The following is a 19,717-nucleotide window of genomic DNA, read 5'->3' as shown; positions in this document are numbered from 1 at the left end:
GAGGAAGCGAAATTCAACGAGGTCAGATTGACGAACTCCTTTGGTGGGGCAGGGACTAGACAGAATTGTCCCTTACGTCACGTGGTCGTCAGCCGCAGCAAACAGGCAAGATGCTAGATGGCTCAAGAACGCTGAGGAGAACGCTGAGGCGAGCAATTCGCATCTTGCCTGTTTGCTGGACATTCGCTGGCACAACATTCGGGAAGAATGGCCTACTCCTCGCGCCATCATGCCGTCCAATACTGGAACGAGATTGCGGCCTGGCCGTATGGGGCCACGCCGGTCTGTGCCACCGTCATCGTCGTCCTGGTAACTGCTACCCTTATCCGCAGATGCTCCAGGCAGGCGTCGGAGGCGCCCAAGAGCTTGACACTGCGCATCGACGGTATCCCAACCGATCATGCCGATGAGTTGTTCACCAACCTGAGGTCTATCGCCGAGAGGAGTCCGGTCCTGCGGGCTGCCGCTGCTACCATGGTCCTTCGCTCTTTGGCACAACATGGCAAGGACTCTGTATGTGCCACCATCTCGACCACCACGTCACTCTCCGGAGACGACCTGTCCGCCCAGCTGCGCCGAGCTGGGAACAGCCACCCGTACAGGTACACCTGCAAATTCGAGGGAATCACGCCGCTCTACGAGGACAAGAACGGTGCAGATGTCGAGTGAGCCTAGCCTCCGCCGACCCTCCTTACTCGTGCTGACTCCTGCAGCATCATCGCAGTACCCGGCCTCGGAAGCCACGCACTTGGCTCCTGGAAATCCCCGAACAGCGACGACGTCTGGCTACGCGACTTCCTTCCTAAAGACGTGTCCAACATCCGAGTGCTGATCTACGGCTATGATACCAAGCTGCCGGGCAGCCTCTCGAAGCAGTCCATCAGAGACTTGGGCCGCACCCTCTTGGAACAAATCAATGCCTTTCGAGGGAATGATGGTGTATGTGGTCTCGCCTGGTGTCCGGTATATGCTAACTCCTGTAGACTGCTCGCCGTCCGATCATCTTCATCGGTCATAGCCTCGGCGGCCTGCTGATTAAAGAGGTATAACGCGCTGCCGGGTCCGTGGTGATACAGCTAGCTGACTGTTATAGGCGCTTATTCGCGCCCGCAGGCCAAGTAACGACGTGAACTCCGACCTGTCCAAAGCCTGTTATGGACTGCTTTTCTTCGGCGTGCCGAATCTCGGGCTGCGAAACGATCAGCTGAGAACGCTTGTCCAGGGCCAACCAAACCAGGCCTTGATTGACGACCTCCTCGTGGATAACGACTCGGAACCCTCGACCTTCCTGAAGACACTTGCTGAACAGTTTTCTGAGAGCTGCAAGGGCTCCTACCGAGTCGTGACGTGCTTCGAGCGCGCGCTCAGTCCAACCTTGAAGGTAAGATGCACCGTCAGAAGCGCTTGAGGTAATGCTGACTTGTCCTGCAGCTTGATGACAGGGACGGGAGATGGCGCAAGACTGGCGACCCCTCTTTATTGGTGACCGAAAAATCAGCAACCAGTACGGGCTTAGTGGCCGTGGCCGACGAGGACAACATCCCCTTCAACACGGATCATTCAGGGCTCGTCAAGTATTCCAGGGGCCAGTCCGACTACACCGTCGTCAGAGAACGACTAAGAAGACTCGTCAATGAAGCGAAACGGGAGGTTACCAAGCGATTTGCCGAGCACAGTGCGTCCCTCTCTGATGCTTCGTGAGCGCTGCTGATTATAAAGGGGAAGGCCTCTACCAGCTCCAGTCAGAGACAACGCTAGCTTGCCTGAGATCACTGGCCTTTGATGATATGGATGGCCGGCCCAACGAAATCGCCAACGAGGCCGATGGCACCTGCGAGTGGCTTCTCAAGCACGAAACTTTGGTCCAATGGACCCGTCAGCATCGAGGCCTGCTCTGGATTAAAGGGAAACCAGGATCTGGCAAGTCAACGCTGATTAAATATGCCCTGCGTACACTTCCTTCCCTTTACGGAACCGACACGCTTGCATTTTCCTTCTTTTGCGATGGCCGCGGCCATGAACTGCAGAAAACTCCCCTTGGTCTCTTCCGATCCATCTTGCACCAGCTACTCAAGCGTGTCCCTGGCGCCCTACCCAACCTGATTGACCATTTTGACGGAAAACGGAAAACAGAGGGCGAGCCTGGAGAGAAGTGGCAGTGGCATATTCAACCATTGCAGGATTTCCTCAAGTCGTCACTTCCAAGAATTCTGAAGAGATTTCCAGTCATACTCTTCATCGATGCGCTCGATGAATGCGGCGAACAGCCAGCTCGCGAACTGATTGGGCAACTCAAAGATCTACTCTCAAGCCTCCCGTCTACCGACTCTCGATTCGGTATCTGCTTCTCTTGTCGTCACTACCCCATTCTGGAGCTCGACGGCGGATTGACGATACTGCTTGATACCGAAAACACACAGGACATCGTTATATTCGTTCAAGCCGACTGCTCTAGAAATCATCTAGGTGCCGACGTTGAAAGACTAATTATCAACCGCGCCCAGGGTGTTTTCATGTGGGCACACTTGGTCCTGAAACAAGTACTACAGCTGCACCTCCACGGAGAATCGACAGCCGAGATCGAGGCCGAAATTGAGCGGATACCGCAAGACTTGAACGGCATTTACAATGAGCTGATCAAGGCCGTGAAGCATCGCTCAACTACCTTGCAGCTTATGCAATGGATCTGTTGCTCCACGCGGCCGTTGACAACGGGCGAGCTGCAATGGGCCATGGCAGTTGATCCCGACTGCACTCACAACTCACTCGACGAATGCCAAAACAACGACAAGATCGACAGAAGAATCAACACCCTCAGCTGCGGTCTTGCAGAGATCGTCCCGTCCGACAACGCCCGCGTCGTTCAGTTCATCCATCAGCCAGTCAAGGACTTTTTTGTCGAGGGTGGATTGATGGCTCTGGACAATACCATCAGAGCAGCAAATTTGGTGGTCCTTACGGCCCACTGCCGCCTATCCCGGTCCTGCGTCCGCTACTTTAGAATGGCCGTATCTTCTCATCCGGGACGCTTCAGTAGCGGGGACGAGTCTAGGTTCCCCTTGCTGCATTATGCAATAACATCATGGGTGTCTCACGTGAAGTTGGGCGAGCCAGCCGAAATATCTCCAAACGATGTTCTGGATATGCTTGGATGGCCGATGGAGCCCCTAGTTGCATCATCGGTACAGATATACGAGGCATTGGAGCTATACGCAGGTGATTGCCCGTCAAGCGGGAGTAGCGTTGTACACATCGTAGCGAGACACGGCTTGACCAAGCTGCTATCATGTCTGCTCCTCGACACGGGCAAGGTCGATGTCGACTCGAAAGACGAGAATGGCCTGACACCTCTATCGGGGGCCGCCGCGGGCGGACACGAGGTCGTGGTCAAGATTCTCCTCGATACGGGCAAGGTCAATGTCGATGCGACAGACGAGAATGGCCTGACACCTCTATCGTGGGCCGCCTGGAGTGGACAAGTGGCCGTGGTCAAGATGCTCCTCGACACGGGAAAGGTCGACGTCGACTCGAAAGACAAGAATGGCCTGACACCTCTATCGGGGGCCGCCGCGTACGGACGCGAGGCCGTGGTCAAGATGCTCCTGGGAAACGCTGGTGTCCAACCCACGAGGACGGATCGTCTCGGCAGAACCGCATTGTTCTTGGCTTCCAGAATGGGGCACCATAACGTGGTTAGAGTCTTGCTTGCGGATGGTCGGACCCCCCGGGAGGCCAAGGATTGGCGCGGCTCAACATCATTGTTCGCCGCAGTGAGGAATGGCCACGCTGAGGTCGCAGAGCTTTTGCTCCCCGCTGCCGGTACGGCTATAGAGGATCAAGATGGCTTCGGCCGCACATTGATATGGTGGGCGCGACGTACTGGCAACTCCCGGGTTCTTCAACTCTTTGTGCAGCAAGCCGAACGCACCAGCAGCCCTATCCATGACAACGCTGCGCCTCCGGAGACCGTCTCTGCCCCATTTATTTATCAATCTGCTTGGTGCGACGCCTGCACACTGAGCATCCCGGAGAGCTGTGGCTATTCATGCAGAATTTGTTTAGGTGGGGGCTTCTGCTTGTGCGCGGAGTGCTTCGACAGAGGTATTGGGTGTTTGGATCCTTCTCATGCGCTACCCCTTCTGTCTTCTGAATCGGCTTCTGATACCTTCATCCGAACGGCATCTGGGTGAGTTTGGCGGGTATCTAAGATAGGGTGATATCGTCAAGGCCGCGGCGGGGAACTGGGTCAGCGGGGCCAAGGTGATGAAGGTCCTTCTCGACGGAAAGGGAGACCAGGTCATGATCACGGAGGACAGCGTCATGGCCACGGCGGGAACTCACAGAGCGGTGGCCAAGTAATGGAGGAGTATAAATTGACCTTTGAATCCTTAATAAAGTGAACTTCGAAGTAAAATAAGAGTAGTCAATCGACAGTGTACAGGAAATTGTCCTGTCCGTCACCTAACGGCACTAGTTTTAAACCGTTTCGGCACATCCGTTTTCGCTTCCCCCCGTTGTGCATGAAGCGCGTAATTCCTCTCCCTATCCGCCTAAGTGAGGCGTGGCTGAGCTTGACTGAGCCGAACCTGAGCGAGAGCGACAAGAACGCTAGTCCTAATTGGTTCCTTGCACTGGCCGTGGTAAAACCAGTGCCAGCAGTGAGATCCGATGATTGCCATAGTCGTACGAAGGCCCTGATCTCATCTCTTCCGACGATAAATGAAGCTATTCATTTGTGTCACTCCCACGCATTCTATCTGGATTTGTTGCGCTCGAAAAATCTAGACATGTCAAATTCACCATTAAATAGCCATGTTTTTTGCCGTTCTGGATCCAACAGGAAATTTGCCAAGCCCACGTGCTCACAACCGCAACAGCTGAATGGCCAGCCCTGAGTTGAGCCTACCTGGGAGCCTCGAGCCAAACTCCCCCATAACTTCGAGTTGGCAGCACGCGGCTGTTGCGCCTGTCATTCTGCATTCTTTGTTTCGTCCATCCACGGCACACAAAAGAGGGCACGCGACACGTCCCTGTCCACAATGGCCATCCAACGTCGCTTCGGCTGGCATCCTGCAGAGGTGCAGGACCGCCTCTGGAACACGCTCCGCGAGAACTGGTACCTTGGCTTCACCTCCTTCGGCGGGCCGCCGACACATTTCAAGATTGTCAGTTCGTCGTGCAGCTCGTTCCCGTGTCACCTGGGCTCTTCTAACAGGAGCACATTCGCAGTTCCGTGACAAGTTCACCACCAAGTTGAAATGGGTTGACGAGCAGATGGTAAGCTTGCACCAGCGACACTTCAAGCAATAATGTTCATTGACTGACTTCTCTGTGTCGAACAGTACCAGGAGCTCTTCAGTGTCTGCCAGGCCTTCTCCGGGCCCGGTAGCACGAAGATGCACTACTGCATCAACCTGCTCCACGACGGTACCCTGTCTGCTCTGTTCGGCTTCCTGCTGTGGAGGTAAGTGCACTATACCACTTGCACACGATCCTTTGCAATGACTAGCGCTCACTCGGTCCTGATCTTCCCAGTCTTCCCGGCGCCCTGGGCATGTTCGGCCTGTCCATCGGCGTCTCCAACATCGGCGAGACACTGCCGCGTCCAGCCTACGCCGTGCTATCCGGCCTCAACGCCGCGACAGTCGGCATCGTGGCTCTCGCCGCCGTGCAGCTCTCCGAGAAGGCCATCACCGACAAGCTCACCCGCATCATCGTCTTCCTGGGCGCATCTGCCGGGATGCTGTACAACGCACTCTGGTACTTCCCCCTGTTGATGCTCCTGGCCGGCATCACGAGTGTGGTGTTCGACTTCCGCTGGCTGCATGGCCCGGTCAAGGCTGTAGTGGGCGTGTTTAAGCCCAAGGAGAAGCGCAGACAGACGCCACCCGAGGAAGAGGCTGTCGACATGTCTCATCAGCAAGAAGCCGCGTCTCAAACGGCGTCAGTGGATCCCATCCCAAGCAGACCAACCTCCAGAGCCAAGACAGGCGACACAAACGACGCAAAGGCAGCCAGCCGCGGCACACTCCCGCAAAACGCCGCCAGCACAGCAGGCCAGCTACCCCCTTCACCCCTTACCCAAGCGGAAGAGCAGGACGACGAACTCCGCGTCGTCCCGCAGGACCGACAGTTCAACATGTCCTGGAAGACCGGCGTCGCCATCATCGCTGCATTCCTCGCCTCCTTCGCCGCCGTCATGATCCTGCGCGGCACCCTCCCTGCCAAGTCCCTGCTCTTCAGCCTCTTCGCAAACATGTACCTCGCCGGCACCATCATCTTCGGCGGCGGGCCCGTCGTGATCCCGCTGCTGCGCGAGTACACCGTGACCGAAGGGTGGCTCAGCACGCGCGACTTCTTGCTCGGCCTGGCCATCACGCAGGCCTTTCCCGGGCCCAACTTTAATTTCGCTGTGTACCTCGGCAGCCTGACGGCGATCAACGCCGGGTACCCCGCTGCCGCGGGCGCGGTGCTGGGCTTCGTGGGGATGTTCGCGCCCGGGCTGATCACGGTGCACGGGACGATGGGCGTGTGGCATGCGATTCGGGGGTGGCGGTGGGTGAAGAGCTCGCTGCGCGGGATCAACGCTGCTGCTGTGGGACTGATCTATACGGCGGTGTACAGGCTCTGGCAGACGGGGTATATCGACGAGAGCTACCAGCAGGGCACGAACTTGGGGCTCGACCCGTGGTGGGTTGTCGTCACGGCTGGCAGTTATGTCGGTGGGTATTGGTTCGGGGTCAGCCCGCCGGTTGCGATCCTCGCGGGTGCAGTGATGGGATTGGTTTGGTATGGAGTTGTGTCTACATAGCTTTTCCAAATATGTCCGTTGTGAAGTGATGAAACCATCATCTCTCATTGAGGTTCGGGGTCCCCGGTATCTGAGACTCGAAGTCTGTTGGCGACAGCGAGGCATTCGTGAACCAGGAGTTTGTCTTGTATTGATGTAGATATAGTGTTGCAAACAGCAGTAGTTGCCCGGTCCAGACCATCTATCTGGTTCTTGGCGGGAGTTTCACAACCTCTAGCTAGTTCAATATCGACCAGTTCAGCGTCCACTGCGCAGCAAACCTTCCGCAGTGATGGCCGCACTGGTAGCAGTCACGAATCGTCCTATCTCAGCAGCCCAATAGGCTCAAAACTCGTGTGAAAGGCATAAGGTGACGCGCGCGCACGCACTGGTGATTCTAGAGGTCCTCTTCCAACGCTTCTGACCCGCCTACGTCGGCACAGCCAGCAGGTTGACCTTCTCCATGACCGGAAAACCGTCAGGCAGGACCTCGGGGGCGATGACCAGGTACCGCGAATTGGGGTTCGCAGCAGTGGCGCTGCCTCCGGGGCTTTGTGTGTAGAACGTGAAGATCGGGCCCTCTTCATCGCAGATGGCCCTGGACGGGGAGCCCGGGACGTTCTGGGTCATCCTGCACGACGGAGCGCTGCACGACATCGGGATCCCCGCCGCCGCCGACGACGACGACGGATCCGGCCGCGGGGCGGAGCACGTGATCAGCCGCACGCTGACGTAGGCATTCAGCGGGGTCTGCGGGGAGCAGGTCATGACCTTGGGCGGCGCGGTGGCGGCGTACGCGGGTACCGGGTACGCGGCGCACAGGGCGAAGGCGCCGTTGAACACCAGGATCCGGCCGGACGCGGGGTCCCACGTCGCCGGCGCCACGAAGAGGTTGCCTCCCACGAAGCCGAAGGTGCCCTGTATGCCCGGTGAGCTCCGGGCTTTCAGGAGCACGCCGGCGGCCGGGCCGCGGTCGACTGTGATGGTGAAGCCACTGGGGTGGGCACCGGGGCGAGCGAGGAGGACGTCGAGCTGGTTGGCTCGCTGCTGTTGGTCGGTTCCGAAGGGGCCGATGTGGTCGATGATGCGTCGCTGCTGCTTGTGGATGCTGTGTTTGATGTCTCTGAGGCGGGGCTGGTGCTTGTCGTGTCCGTGCTCGAGGTGCTCGAGGTGCTCGTTCCGTTCCGCTCGGACCATGACAGTCACTGGACAATGGCGAGGGCCCCTGGGGTGGGGTGCTAAAGTCGCATTTCCCTCGTACCCTAGTTCTCCGCAACAGTGCTACTCCTGCCAGCATTCACGTCATAATCTCGGAACTAAAGCGCATGCTTCATCAACTATCTTTGGAGGCACGAGAATGCAGCATTCGAACACAGTACATCGAGGCGTTCAGCGGAGGCATCCGAGTTCTACATTGAAGTCTACGTCCAATAACAAGTTGACATTGAGAAGAACTACAGAGTATTCGGAGCTTGTGTGTTCGTCCAGTCCAGTCATCTCCATAGTCGGAGACACTGTTTGACTTCAAGTGCAACAACGTCAGCCGATTGAGAGGCATCGATCTGTAAATGTTAGTATAGATCAGATGTATGGGAAGTGAGAATGTACCTTGTGAAATGGCTTTTCGCGGATGCGCTTGATTATGTCCGAAGTGTCTCTGTTGTAATCTGCAGCCCGTCTCAGACGGATCGTCTCGTCCTCGTCATCAACCCGACCGGACGACTTTGCACGCGCGCCTAGCCTGCGGGCTAGAAGTTCTGGCTGGTTCCTCAATTACGATGGATGGCGAGCTGGGCCCACAGACCGACTTCGGGAGAGGTGGAGAGTGGCGTGTTGTTTTGCTCAGGCGGATCCGTCCGCCCGCCATTCTAGGATAACTGGAATCTGCACGTCCAGTGTAATCCATCGCGCCCACAACGGTGAGCGCACCAGCCGCAGCATTTCCTCTGTCCATCGGGCCGAGCTCCAGCGAGTCAGAAGACGGCTCACGTGGGGGGCCCTAAGATAGGGTGCGGGGAACCCCGATAGACTAGCTCGCACTAGTCCCCGCTCAGCACTAGATTCAAGACGGACAAGCGCAGTATGGTCAAGCTATTTATAGGCGTCCCGTTGATGCTCGAAAGCGGTTGTTGCGAAAGTGCAGTGATCAGACCCGAATTGGAAAATCGATCAGAACGATACTCCTTCGCTTGAAATCGGTGCAGTCACTCGGTCTCTGGATGAAAACTGCGGGTGGGCGACGTCAGGTTGGCGGTATGTTGCAAGGGAGGCGAAGCAAGAGAGGACAGCACCCTCCCCAGCCTTGTAGACAGGGGTCATCCCAGTGACGTGCGGAATCTCTTCCAAGAATAGCCACAGGCATCAAGACACACTTTGCCACGGTTCTGTCGAGCACTTTCTCGTCCTCCACAGCTCCAGATCATGTCTTCCTGCTCCTTCACTCGGTCTCAAAATAACACCGCAAGAAGACTGCCACCAAGCACGACCGCCGCAGCCAGCATGGGCCAAGCCTCGTCCTCCTCCTCTGTCCTCATCTACCCCTTCAACGCGCAGTCCCAGCAGCAGCAGAACATCCCCTTCAGCGAATGGATCACGCTCTTCACCGTCTCGCTCGCGCCCCTGATCGCACACATCGCGGCGGGAACACCGCACCCCTCGATCCTCTCGTCCCAGTATTGCCAGCGGCCCAGCTGGCACGACTCAATGTGTCTGTACAACCCGACGTCGATCCTCTGGCGGTACGCGGCCATCGCGGACCGGCGCATCCGCGCGCGGGACTGGGGCGTCGCGGACATGGCGGCCAGCAACGCGCTGTTCTGGACGGGGACGCCGGTACGGTGTGCGAATGATGCCGATGAGGCGGGCATGGCGTACGGACATGTGGACCACGTAACGCCAGGACGAAAGGAGCCGAGTCGGAGACGACAAAGCACCACCACCGTCGGGGGCTGGAACGGCACCGAGGCCATGATCACCGCGAGCATCCCGTACTGCACCGCCCTGCCCCTCCACGCGCACGCGGAGCTGCTGTCCTGGGAGACGGTCAAGACGGCCATCATCACGTTGCAGGGCGTGCAGGCGCTGTACGTGCTGGCGGGCGGGCTGGGCAGGAACGTCGAGGGCACGAACACGGGCCTGCAGGACGCAGTCGACAACGCGTTCTTCCCGTTCACGCTAATCGGGCTGTTCCGGTTGACGGCGGCGTACTGGCTGACGAGCAGCGGGTTCGGCTATGCTGCGCGGGACGAGGTCTGGATGGAGCTTGCGGCGAGCAGGGTCGCGCGTGGCAGTCGAGAGCAGGTAGCTCTGGCCGGGGAGTACTGTGGCGAGCCCAGATCCTACGCCGGGTCTGATGGGATGCGGAGGGGGTATACGTACTCGGGGCTGACCGGCCCTCTCCACGACGAAGAGAAGTACGACTCCCCGGACACAACTGGAAGACAGCAACAGACACCCCCCGATCACGATCCGCTCAGCCCAGGCCCAACAGCACCCAGCCGCTTCCGCCCGACCTCCTACATCCCCAGCATACTCTTCCGCACCACCTACCTCCTCTTCATGCTCGCCGTTTGGGCCCTCGCCCTACTCAAAGGCACGCCCTTAGTCGGCAACACCTTTCGCCGCTCCGTCAGCACCCTCCTCAGCGGATCGTTCTACATCTTCTTCATGACCGTCTCGTGCGGCGTGTATGTGTACTACTCCCTCATCCCTGCGCGGCACACGGGCCTCGGCGGAAGCGGAGACGGCGCGGGGATCCGGTCCACGGTGATCCCGTGCATGGGCAGGTTGTGGTACAAGTGCTACACTGTTGTGGTATTCGCGTGGATGGCGGCCATGTTTGTCGTCGCGTGCTGCGAGACGGTGAGGATGCCGTGCGGGCGGTATACGAGTCTGGGAAAAGAATTTTGGGTGGGGCGGACAAACTGTGGAATGCGGTGATCCGAATGTAAGTTTATCTACTTACAAAAAGTTGAGTAAGAGCGGAAGCCAAGATTCATGAAGAAACTCGAGAAAGTGATTCCTCAAACGATCATTTCATGCGTACCTGTGCCGATGTTGTGACTGCACAGTCCGATGATATCCCAAATTCATGTTACTGTCCACATTTATCCCCAATTTCCCGCTGATGAATACAGCCAACTCATCAGTCCTCACTCACCAGTCCACAGGGGTCTTTCTCGGTGGTCCTGCTCTGCGAGGCGCTCACTTCGCACCGGCCGTCTCCTCGCCGCCCCCGAACCGCCTCATGTGCTCCTCGTAGTCCTCCGCGTCCGAGTCGCGACCTCTAGTCTCCGGCACACAGAACCACGTCACCACCGCGCCGAGCTTCTCCAACCGCGAGGGTAACACTTCGCCGGGAAGGATGAATGTCGTAATATCGATTTGCTCCCCACTTCATCGCCAAGCCCCTACGAATAACAAAGAACAGCCTGAAGGACATCTTCTTTCATCAAGCACTTGTGTAGGTTGTTGCTCGGAAATAACACGCACACTTGGCGTCACGGCAGGGCCCTGGCTCACCGTGTAAAGTCCTGCACCGCGCGGGTGTCGGTGGCCGGTTACCTCTTCCTCCCTCGTGGTCCAACTTTCGTGAGCTCTAACAGAGACCATAATGCCACAACCATCACAACACTCTGGGACCGGGCTCTTATTTTCGCTGCGGGATCGCCAGCTCGTCCCACCTGAGACGCCTCCACCAGGTTGTCAAACACGATTCACATGGTGGGCATAATCAATGAAATTAGACTCGCTGAGAGTAATAATAGGAGTTAAGAGACACGTCAAACCCCCTCGTAAGGACATCCATGGACGGGCAGGTGTTCCTGTTCCGCCATCCCCCTCCATGTACAACTCAACTGGCAAGGCCGAACAACAGGCTGCCAAAACCCAGTCTCCCACTTCAAGCCCAGCTGTAGCACTCCTTGGCAATGGGGACCTGAACGTTGTACACCGTCTTGGACCACATCTTGGTGACGAACGCGACGAGGCTGAAGCTGAAGTCGCTCTTGATGCTCAGGCCCTGCGCGCAGGTGAGGTCGCCAGACTGCGCGGGGGCGGCGATAACGCCATTGGCATCCCCGCCGGTTTTTCCCTGGCCGATCCCGATCCCCTGGCTGCCCGTGAGTGCGAACTCGTTGTTGAAGCGCGGCCGGGCCCTGAGGCCGGCGCTGATGTCCACGACGCCGCCCAGGATCTTGACGACGAGCTGGAACGTGACGTCGATCCAGGTATCAGCCTTGGCGAGGGCGCGCTGCGAGAGGTTCAGCTTGGCGTTATAGACGGGCTTCCAGGGCGTGACGCTGGTCTTGGCGGTGTTGAGGAAGTCGAAATGCACGCGGCCGTTCTTGAGACCGGCGCCGGCCGAGCCGGTGACGGTCACACCAGCGGCGACGTCGGGATCGAGGCCGATGGCGAAGAGGAGCTCCGGGCCGAGGCTGATGATGCCGGGGACGTTGACAATCATGTACGACAGGTCGCCGGGGTTGTAGGTGAAGCTGTCGCGGTATCCAGCCTGGGCGGCGACGGTGACCCCGACCGAGGCGTCGATGCTGGAGTCAATGTCGACGTAAAGCTGCTTGAGCTTGCCTTCGATGACGTTGTAAGTCCACCCTCCGCCTCGCGACCAGGGCGCATCACGACCAGGGGTCGCGACGCGACGCGTTCAAACACCCCACCATACAATCTGCCATATAAACCTGTTTCCTCGCGTCTCTCTGCGACATAATTACGACCATTACAAACCCCAAAAATGAGGCTATCGTCATGGTGCCAAAAGACTACCAATTGCGCGCCCGCCGCGCACTGGACGACATCGAGGCTGGCGTACCTATTGCGACAGCTGCCAAACTACACGAAGTCGACAGATCCTACCTACGTCGTCGCCTCAAGGCCGTTCCAACCTTCAAGCAAAAATACCAAGTCCGACAAGCCCTCTCCGTCACCCAGGAAGACTATATGGTCTCCTGGGCCCTCGACCAAGCCAAGCTGGGCTATGCAGCACCATTGAAGCAATTCAAGCACTTCGCGATGCGGCTGTTGTCGATCGACGACCCCGCCGCACATCTTGGGCAGCACTGGTACCGTCGTTTCATCCACCGAAACCCAACCTTGACAACCTCGAGATCACGACTTATCGAATACAAACGGTACAACGGTGCCTGCAAGGCCAACATTGATATCTTCTTCGACCGGTTGACGTCATTGCAGCGCAGAAAGGTGCAGCCCGAGAATATCTGGAACGTGGACGAGTGCGGAGTGGCAGAAGGCCTAGGTCACAATGGCTTCGTGGTCAGTGATGCTCTGCGCAAGTTCACGTTGAAAAAGGACGGCGCCAGGAGGACCTGGATCACGATAATCGAGGCCATTTCTGCCGGCGGTCGTTCCATCCCTCCATTGGTTATCTTCAAGGGCCAGTCCGTTCAACAGCAATGGTTTCCTGATGTCAAAATCGATCGATGGAAGCATTGGTGTTTTGAGACTTCACCAAACGGGTGGACCAGCAATGATATTGCGCTGAAATGACTCAAGGAGTTGTTCATCCCCAACACGGTTCCTGCTATTCCTGGTCAGTGGCGATGCCTTCTCCTAGACGGCTATAAGTCGTACGTAACAGAGGAATTCATGGCGGAATGCTTTATTAACAAGATCTGCCTGATTTACCTCCCGGCTCATACCTCACATGTTCTTCAGCCACTTGACGTAGGCGTGTTCTCGGCGGTGAAGTCGGCCTACCGTGCAGCGGTTACAGAGGTTGCTTGCGACACCATGAACGAGACCCCAGGCAAGCGGGAGTTTCTTGAGGCATATGAAACTGCGCGCAAAAGCAAGATGAACAAGGAGAACATAATGGCCGGCTTCAGAGGCACGGGGGTGTGGCCACACAATAGGTCAAAAGCGTTGAGCTCCCGGTTGATGTTGACCCCTGAGGAGTCCCAGTCGACATCTCAAGATGGCCCAAATCAGGCCCAAATGACGTCTACAGAGCCGGACTTTTTGACGCCCTTATGCGCAATTGACGTCAAAACGCCAAAAACAGGTCGCGATATCTATGCATTGCATCAGGTACTGATAAAATGCGATTCTGCGCTGGCGACAGCGACGTGCAGGAAGCTGTTCCAGAAGGTGGCGAAGGCAATCGAGACTTCGAACCTCCGATACACCACTGCAGAACACCAAAAGGACCGCCTGCAAACTGCATTGGAGGCTTCAAAGCCTAACAAACGTCGCAAAGTCGACCCGGATCCCAACAAAGACTTCGTTACCGTTATAAACGTCGAACGCGCGAAGAGACAGGTGCGGCGGGAGATGGGGTCGGACATCAGCACAGATAACAACACCGACAGTAGCGACGACGAGGTGGAGCTAATTGAAAGTGATAGTGATGAGGAGAGTTGCATAGAGGTGCAGGTCAATTAATTTAAAGCCTTTTTATTGGGTGGCTGACGAGCTATTGCAGAGTGACGGCGAGGTTGACGATGCCTTCATGCGCAGGTGGGGGGTGGTCGCGAGGGGGTCTGGTCGCGAGGCGGAGGGTGAACTTACGGGAGCTCCCGTGCCACGCTGATTTAGAGCACCGGTCTTACGATGACTTCAACTTCTTGTTCGCTTCCTCCTTCTTCCACTGCTCGCCCATAACCCTCACTTCCTCGTTGGCGTCCAGAATGGCCTGTTTGGCCCCCTTCCACGACTTGCGCCCATACGGCGTGTCAAATAGTCGGTACGTAGCAGGGCAGTCGATGCCGTCCATCAGCAAGTTGTAAAATTTGCATCCTGCCACCATAGCCTGAATGCAGCGGGGCTGCAGTTGCCGATGCGCTCCGTAACGCCCGTGCCGCCCACCGTATTGAGCCAGTTATACGTCGCTTGTTCCAGTGAAAAGCAGAACCCAGGATAGTGTATGGGCCCGTTGGCGCACATCTTGACGATGAAATCGTACTGCTTGTCTATGTCGGACCGCATCTACGCTTTCGATGGCATGCCGCCCGGGTATGAGCCGCTCCACAGGCTGGCGATGGCCATGGCCTCCAGGTCGGCTACGACAAAGGGTGGCTTCATGATGAGCATATGACCTATGATGGCCAAGCTGTCTGGATACTGCTCGGACAAGATGCCATGGTACAGGCGGGCGAACGGGTAGTCTGGATCGTAATATTTGGCGGCTCTATGAGCCCTGAATCCGTCTGGTGCCAAGGCCGGGTCGCAAGGGTTGCCAGGGCCTTGAAGGAATGACAGGTCATACGTGTACCCGGAACACACGACTATGGCGTCAATGTCGTCAAGCTCAGTTCCGTCAGTCATGCGGACAGATCGGGGACCTGTGATCTCCGCAATGCCTTGTGTTGTCTGCACGGTGCCTTGCCGGATGTTGTCCGCGAGGTCGTCGGAAAACATGGGCACGCGATATGGCAGGCAATCTATCTTTCTAGGAGCATTGAAGGAAGGGTGGTCGTTCAACCAGGGATAGGCCGCCTTGCGTGCGGCTATCATGGGAGTGGCGATGAACTTCATAATAGGACCCGGAATCCACGCCATCAGACAGCGCATGATGGTGCCCATCCGCCGAGACATGCTGTGGTCGAACGCCTTACCGGAGACCATGCGCGGAAGTAGTAGCATTTGTGCTCGATGGCTCAAGAAGACCTGCTTGGCTTTGGCCTTGACGATGAAGGACGCGATGTCTACTCCCGTAGCGCCGACTCCGACAACAATCACCCGCTTACCCTCATACTTGGAGGGGTCCTTGAACTCCCTTGCGTGCATGAGGTCGCCCTCGAACTGCTCGGACCCTTGGAACTTGGGCATCTTGGCGACGTTCAGCATGCCCGAGGCTACAACGACTCGATCGAAGCGATGCACCTCTGTCGCGCCGTTGCTGCCCTCCTTGGTACTCTTAGTGGTGACCATCCACGCTCCGTTATGCTCGTCTCGTTGGACAGCGACTACTTCTGTATCGAAACGGAAGTGCTTGAGGACATCAAATGTGTCGGCATAGCTGTCCAGATAATTCTCAACCTGTTTAGCACTGGGGTGTGTCTTTGCCTCTTTGGGGTATCGCAGATCTGTGAATGACGACTGAGACAAATTTGGTCAGTTACACGTCCAACATTTGAAGGCTTGCAATGAAAATACATACAACTTGCTTCGAGGTGTTCTTGGTTGTGGTAGGGAGCACGCTTAGCTGGCCGTCTCGTATCGTCCAGATCCCCCCGACCTACTGTCTTATTCCACCCCGTAATTGAGTCAACTTCAAGGGTTCAACATGCCCCACATATGCAGTGTCGACCGTGCACACCTCGACGTCCCTCTCATTCCCACGTAGGACATGTCACGTCCTACGAAAGGTCTGTGCACGTAGCAGATCCGTCTCATTCCAGCCCCTTTTCCAAGTGGACTTGAGTCCACTCTTTACCCCAAGTTTGCCCAGATTCTTCCCCAGATCGACCCACCGACAGTCCAGAATGCCGGTACTACGAAGACGAACTACAGTACGACGATGCGGAACCAATCGCCAATTCGATCAGCTACGAGGCCGGAAGGCGATAGTAGTCCCGACCAGGTCTTCGCGTACCTGCAACTCTACGCCGATCTGGAATATCATGTTCTGATCTGCCGTAGACCCGAGTGCCGACACGCCATCTCCCCATATGGAGCCCAGGTTACCGCACATCTCTGGAACAAGCATAGCGTTCCACTGGCCGGCCGATTAGGACTTGCGGAGCATATACGCGATAACTACTCTCAAGGCCTCCGCAAACCTACGGATGCAGCTCTACCGCCCTGCGGTTCCAAACCCCATCCAGAACTCCAGACCTACGATGACTTCAGCTACCGCAAGTGCGTCTTCTTTACGACTAGCTTCCACGAGCTTACAAGGCACCTCTCTCATAAGCACCTCAACGGGGAAACCGCGACCCGGCCGCGAATTGGCCTACTCTACGACGACGTCTACCTACAGTCTTGGGCGGGCGGGCCTGTGTCACGATCCTGCCTCCGGGGTCAACCGTCTGACAGGGCGCTGGGGTTGCTGCTGTGGAAGATAGGTAAAGCCTTCGCAATTCTCATTTAACTCCTGCTGTCGTTCTCTCTCGATGGGTTGTCGTGTCTCTGGGAAGAGATACCAGTCTCGGCAATTGAGTGACTAGTTCAAGTGTGTGGTGAAACTGATACTTAGATTGATCGCTGAAGTACAAAGGTAATGACTGTCTGGGCTAAGAGATCCTCCATCTATACATCCTTTGTCCTTCATCGTGTGTCTTGCGTGGTCATTCTTTTCTGCACGACGGTCATGCTTTTGATGGTGACCGTCATGCTTGGCGGAGTGATGGTCATGCAGATATGCATGACTGTGGTACGGTACCCGATCCTTATCCTTATCGTGATCCTTGTCCGTGATTACATAAGAAACCTGTGACGGCACTGCCACATGGTCCGCCCTTGTCCCTCGCCTGATCCTGTGGCCTAGTTGTTTGTGCTCTTTCCTGCCCGAACAATCGTCCCCTGTTGGTGCGGTCGTCACATCGGTCCTCCATACATAGCACCGAACTACTAGAGTTTACGTAGCGCTAGCGCCTTAAGCTTACTACGCCTTACGGTAAGATTATAAGATAACACTACGACTACCGAGACTTAACTATCGACTATATATAGGCCTCTAGGGAGGTCTGGGTTACCTTCGAAGGGGATATAGGACCCTCATCGCCTTCTACAGCCTCGGCAACGAGCCCGCCAAGACGGTCCCCACCGCGGACCTGGTCAGCTGGACGAGCGAGTTGTTCGACCTCGTCGCCACTGGCGACCTAAATCCTACACTTACATATCCTTAGTGAGAAAGCTATCAGCAGTAGCGAGGAGAAAGGACTCAGGGCAGCTAGCACTCGTAATGGTGACGAGGATGCTGTGGTTCCTACGGCCGCGCTTCTGCTACTGGGCGAGGCGGCACAGGGCGTACAGCGTGGCAGAGATGACGAAAAAAATTGGTAAGTAGCCTGGCCCGTCCTGGAAGACAGCGCGCAGTACTGACGTGTGCCGCTATAGAGCGTAAGGGGTGTAACAACCGCATGCTAGTCTCCCTAGGCTGGATCGTGGCCAAGGGCTCGCGGGAGAACCCACGGAACACGAAGTGTAGTCTACAAGATCCGGAGAGGCTTATGCAGCTGCGGAAGGAGCTGCTGGCCGCGCGCAAGCCATTAGTGGACTCCCTCGTCATGGTGTTTGGTGACGAGGATGAGATCTGGCTGGAGCGGTGCGAGAGTATTGCAAGCCAGTTGTCGTATATAGACTAAGCGGCTTGTTATCTAGATCCCTGTTCCTTATCGCCGGATTGACCCCTCTGTGACACGTGTATAAAGCTCAGGTGTCATCTTTCAAATAGCCCCGCCATCGACCGAAGCCGGCCTGTGACGACGCTCCTGCACTGGCGCTATGGCGCTAACGAAACTACCGGTCGAGCTGATCAGCCTTATCTCGTCCTTCCTTGATACGCCTTCCTTCTTGACACTGCGCTATGCCTCCAGATCTGTCGAGGCTGGTACAAGACTTTTGTTTCGCCGGCGCTACTTCAGCTCTCGGGGCGTGATGCTATACGAGCCGAGCCTCGAGAATCTGCTCGAGATAGCTAGTAGCGAGGAATTTCGGACGTGCGTCGAGACTGTAATAGTATGTCTCGATCACATTCCCGACTCTACGGCAGCGATTATGTATAGCGAGCTTCGGCTGGATGCTCTTGGAGAGTATGTCCCACTTGACCAACTCCCCGGACGCGACGCAATCGGCGATTATGATTCCGACCACGGCAGTCCAGCTGGAGAGGTAGAAATCGGCACCGGCTCGGCCGATTCTAATCGGGGGCTTCAGGACCATGCACGAGAGCAGGCGCGCTTCATAAAGTCGGGAATCGCTTCGTGCTACTTATCCAGTGCATTCTCCCGGCTCCCGAACCTTAAGAGCATCCAGATATCAGACACTTTCATCCCATGGGGTGCACGATCCTTCCGACGAGTAACAGGGTTGAGAATGGTGTCGACGCTCACCAACATGGTAGACCTAGATCTCGTACAGGCTACAGTACAGGAAACGCTTACGGCGACCTACAGCTCTTCGGCTCAGCCACTAGCACTGTCGATCATTGTCGGATTCGCAGACGAGGCTATCCGGCCCGACCTTCTAGTTCCCTCTGGATTTCTCGCGCGGTTTATGCGAGCGCGGCACTCAGTGATAGCCGAGCTTTGTCTCTCGGTATCGCCCTTCCTCCAGAACGATAGGAGAGTATGGATAGACGACTTCCTGTCGTTTGTTCATCTCTTTCCACAACTCGAGGTTCTCGACCTCGGTTTCAACGTAGTAGACGAGCATCTCCATTTCTCGACCATCGGCCGGAGAGCGCACTTCCCACGACTACGCGAGCTCAGACTAGGCTATATCGTGTGTGAGGCGGATAGCATTGCGCATATGGTAGAACGTCATAAGTCTACGCTCCGGGAACTCGTTTTGACGCCGATGGAGCTACCGGCCGGGTCAGGAAGCTGGCCTCCGCTATTGGCGTTAATACTCGGCGCAGAACTGATGGTAGAAGAGGTTGTGATAGAGGAGTGTATAGAAGGGGATCTGATGCTCTATCTGCATAGTACAAGGAAATTATCGAGCTTCCAGATATCAAAGCGGGGGCCAGACAGTCTTCCGGAGATGTTTGCGGGACTGCAGCTGGAACGGGAGGCGTAGGTAGGTGTAGACTAGATTATCGTAGTACCTAACCCCCTATACTTCTACGGGTGTCTAGGCTAGGTCCGGAGGATTAAGCTCCTCCCACTGACCGTCATTCCCGGCCTTATCCTAGCTAGGGTTACTCACATATACTATCTTACTCTTCGATCTAACACTGCATTTGTTATTGAGGACCGTGAACATCTACCCACCGCAAGTAGATCATCG

At 56.5% G+C, this 19,717-nt stretch overlaps 8 protein-coding genes across 8 annotated transcripts; 5 read left to right on the top strand and 3 right to left on the bottom strand.

The window, feature by feature from the left end:
• Positions 1–207: 207 nt before the first annotated feature.
• On the top strand, positions 208–3,422 carry B0I36DRAFT_256545 (ankyrin repeat-containing protein; the record flags this gene model as incomplete). Its single annotated transcript, XM_046150951.1, has 6 exons — positions 208–665; positions 714–939; positions 984–1,043; positions 1,094–1,381; positions 1,432–1,675; positions 1,726–3,422. Coding segments are annotated over 6 exons (2,973 nt in total), but the record flags the coding sequence as incomplete, so codon positions are not given.
• A 1,567-nt stretch (positions 3,423–4,989) lies between these two features.
• Positions 4,990–7,015, top strand: B0I36DRAFT_53244 (chromate transporter-domain-containing protein). Its single transcript, XM_046162996.1, has 4 exons — positions 4,990–5,165; positions 5,230–5,277; positions 5,343–5,464; positions 5,536–7,015. The coding sequence occupies exons 1-4, from the start codon at positions 5,040–5,042 to the stop codon at positions 6,809–6,811; spliced, it is 1,572 nt and encodes a 523-aa protein (XP_046004962.1). The 5' UTR covers positions 4,990–5,039; the 3' UTR covers positions 6,812–7,015.
• A 204-nt stretch (positions 7,016–7,219) lies between these two features.
• On the bottom strand, positions 7,220–7,987 carry B0I36DRAFT_356071 (uncharacterized protein; the record flags this gene model as incomplete). Its single annotated transcript, XM_046157525.1, has 1 exon — positions 7,220–7,987. One exon carries the CDS (start codon positions 7,985–7,987, stop codon positions 7,220–7,222), a length of 768 nt encoding a protein of 255 aa, XP_046004961.1.
• A 1,182-nt stretch (positions 7,988–9,169) lies between these two features.
• On the top strand, positions 9,170–10,814 carry B0I36DRAFT_340135 (uncharacterized protein). Its single transcript, XM_046155926.1, has one exon. It carries the CDS (start codon positions 9,212–9,214, stop codon positions 10,727–10,729), a length of 1,518 nt encoding a protein of 505 aa, XP_046004960.1. The 5' UTR covers positions 9,170–9,211; the 3' UTR covers positions 10,730–10,814.
• Positions 10,815–11,515: 701 nt separating this feature from the next.
• Positions 11,516–12,513, bottom strand: B0I36DRAFT_389618 (uncharacterized protein; the record flags this gene model as incomplete). The annotated part of the gene is made up of 2 exons (XM_046161343.1): positions 11,516–12,376; positions 12,471–12,513. The coding sequence occupies 2 exons, from the start codon at positions 12,511–12,513 to the stop codon at positions 11,691–11,693; spliced, it is 729 nt and encodes a 242-aa protein (XP_046004959.1). The 3' UTR covers positions 11,516–11,690.
• A 1,856-nt stretch (positions 12,514–14,369) lies between these two features.
• B0I36DRAFT_378374 (flavin-binding monooxygenase-like-domain-containing protein) lies at positions 14,370–16,472 on the bottom strand (the record flags this gene model as incomplete). The annotated part of the gene is made up of 6 exons (XM_046160672.1): positions 14,370–14,573; positions 14,615–14,728; position 14,754; positions 14,793–15,862; positions 15,924–15,968; positions 16,359–16,472. 6 exons carry the CDS (start codon positions 16,470–16,472, stop codon positions 14,370–14,372), a joined length of 1,548 nt encoding a protein of 515 aa, XP_046004958.1.
• Positions 16,473–17,669: 1,197 nt separating this feature from the next.
• B0I36DRAFT_369811 (uncharacterized protein) lies at positions 17,670–18,072 on the top strand (the record flags this gene model as incomplete). The annotated part of the gene is made up of 2 exons (XM_046159830.1): positions 17,670–17,766; positions 17,825–18,072. The coding sequence occupies 2 exons, from the start codon at positions 17,670–17,672 to the stop codon at positions 18,070–18,072; spliced, it is 345 nt and encodes a 114-aa protein (XP_046004957.1).
• Positions 18,073–18,183: 111 nt separating this feature from the next.
• B0I36DRAFT_299873 (uncharacterized protein) lies at positions 18,184–19,657 on the top strand. Its single transcript, XM_046151991.1, has one exon. The coding sequence runs from the start codon at positions 18,212–18,214 to the stop codon at positions 19,505–19,507; it is 1,296 nt and encodes a 431-aa protein (XP_046004956.1). The 5' UTR covers positions 18,184–18,211; the 3' UTR covers positions 19,508–19,657.
• Positions 19,658–19,717: the final 60 nt, after the last annotated feature.

This window comes from Microdochium trichocladiopsis (genome assembly GCF_020744255.1).
Source record: "Microdochium trichocladiopsis strain MPI-CAGE-CH-0230 chromosome Unknown B0I36scaffold_14, whole genome shotgun sequence".
Classification (NCBI taxonomy): domain Eukaryota; kingdom Fungi; phylum Ascomycota; class Sordariomycetes; order Xylariales; family Microdochiaceae; genus Microdochium; species Microdochium trichocladiopsis.
This window is presented reverse-complemented; position numbering and strand designations above follow the sequence as displayed.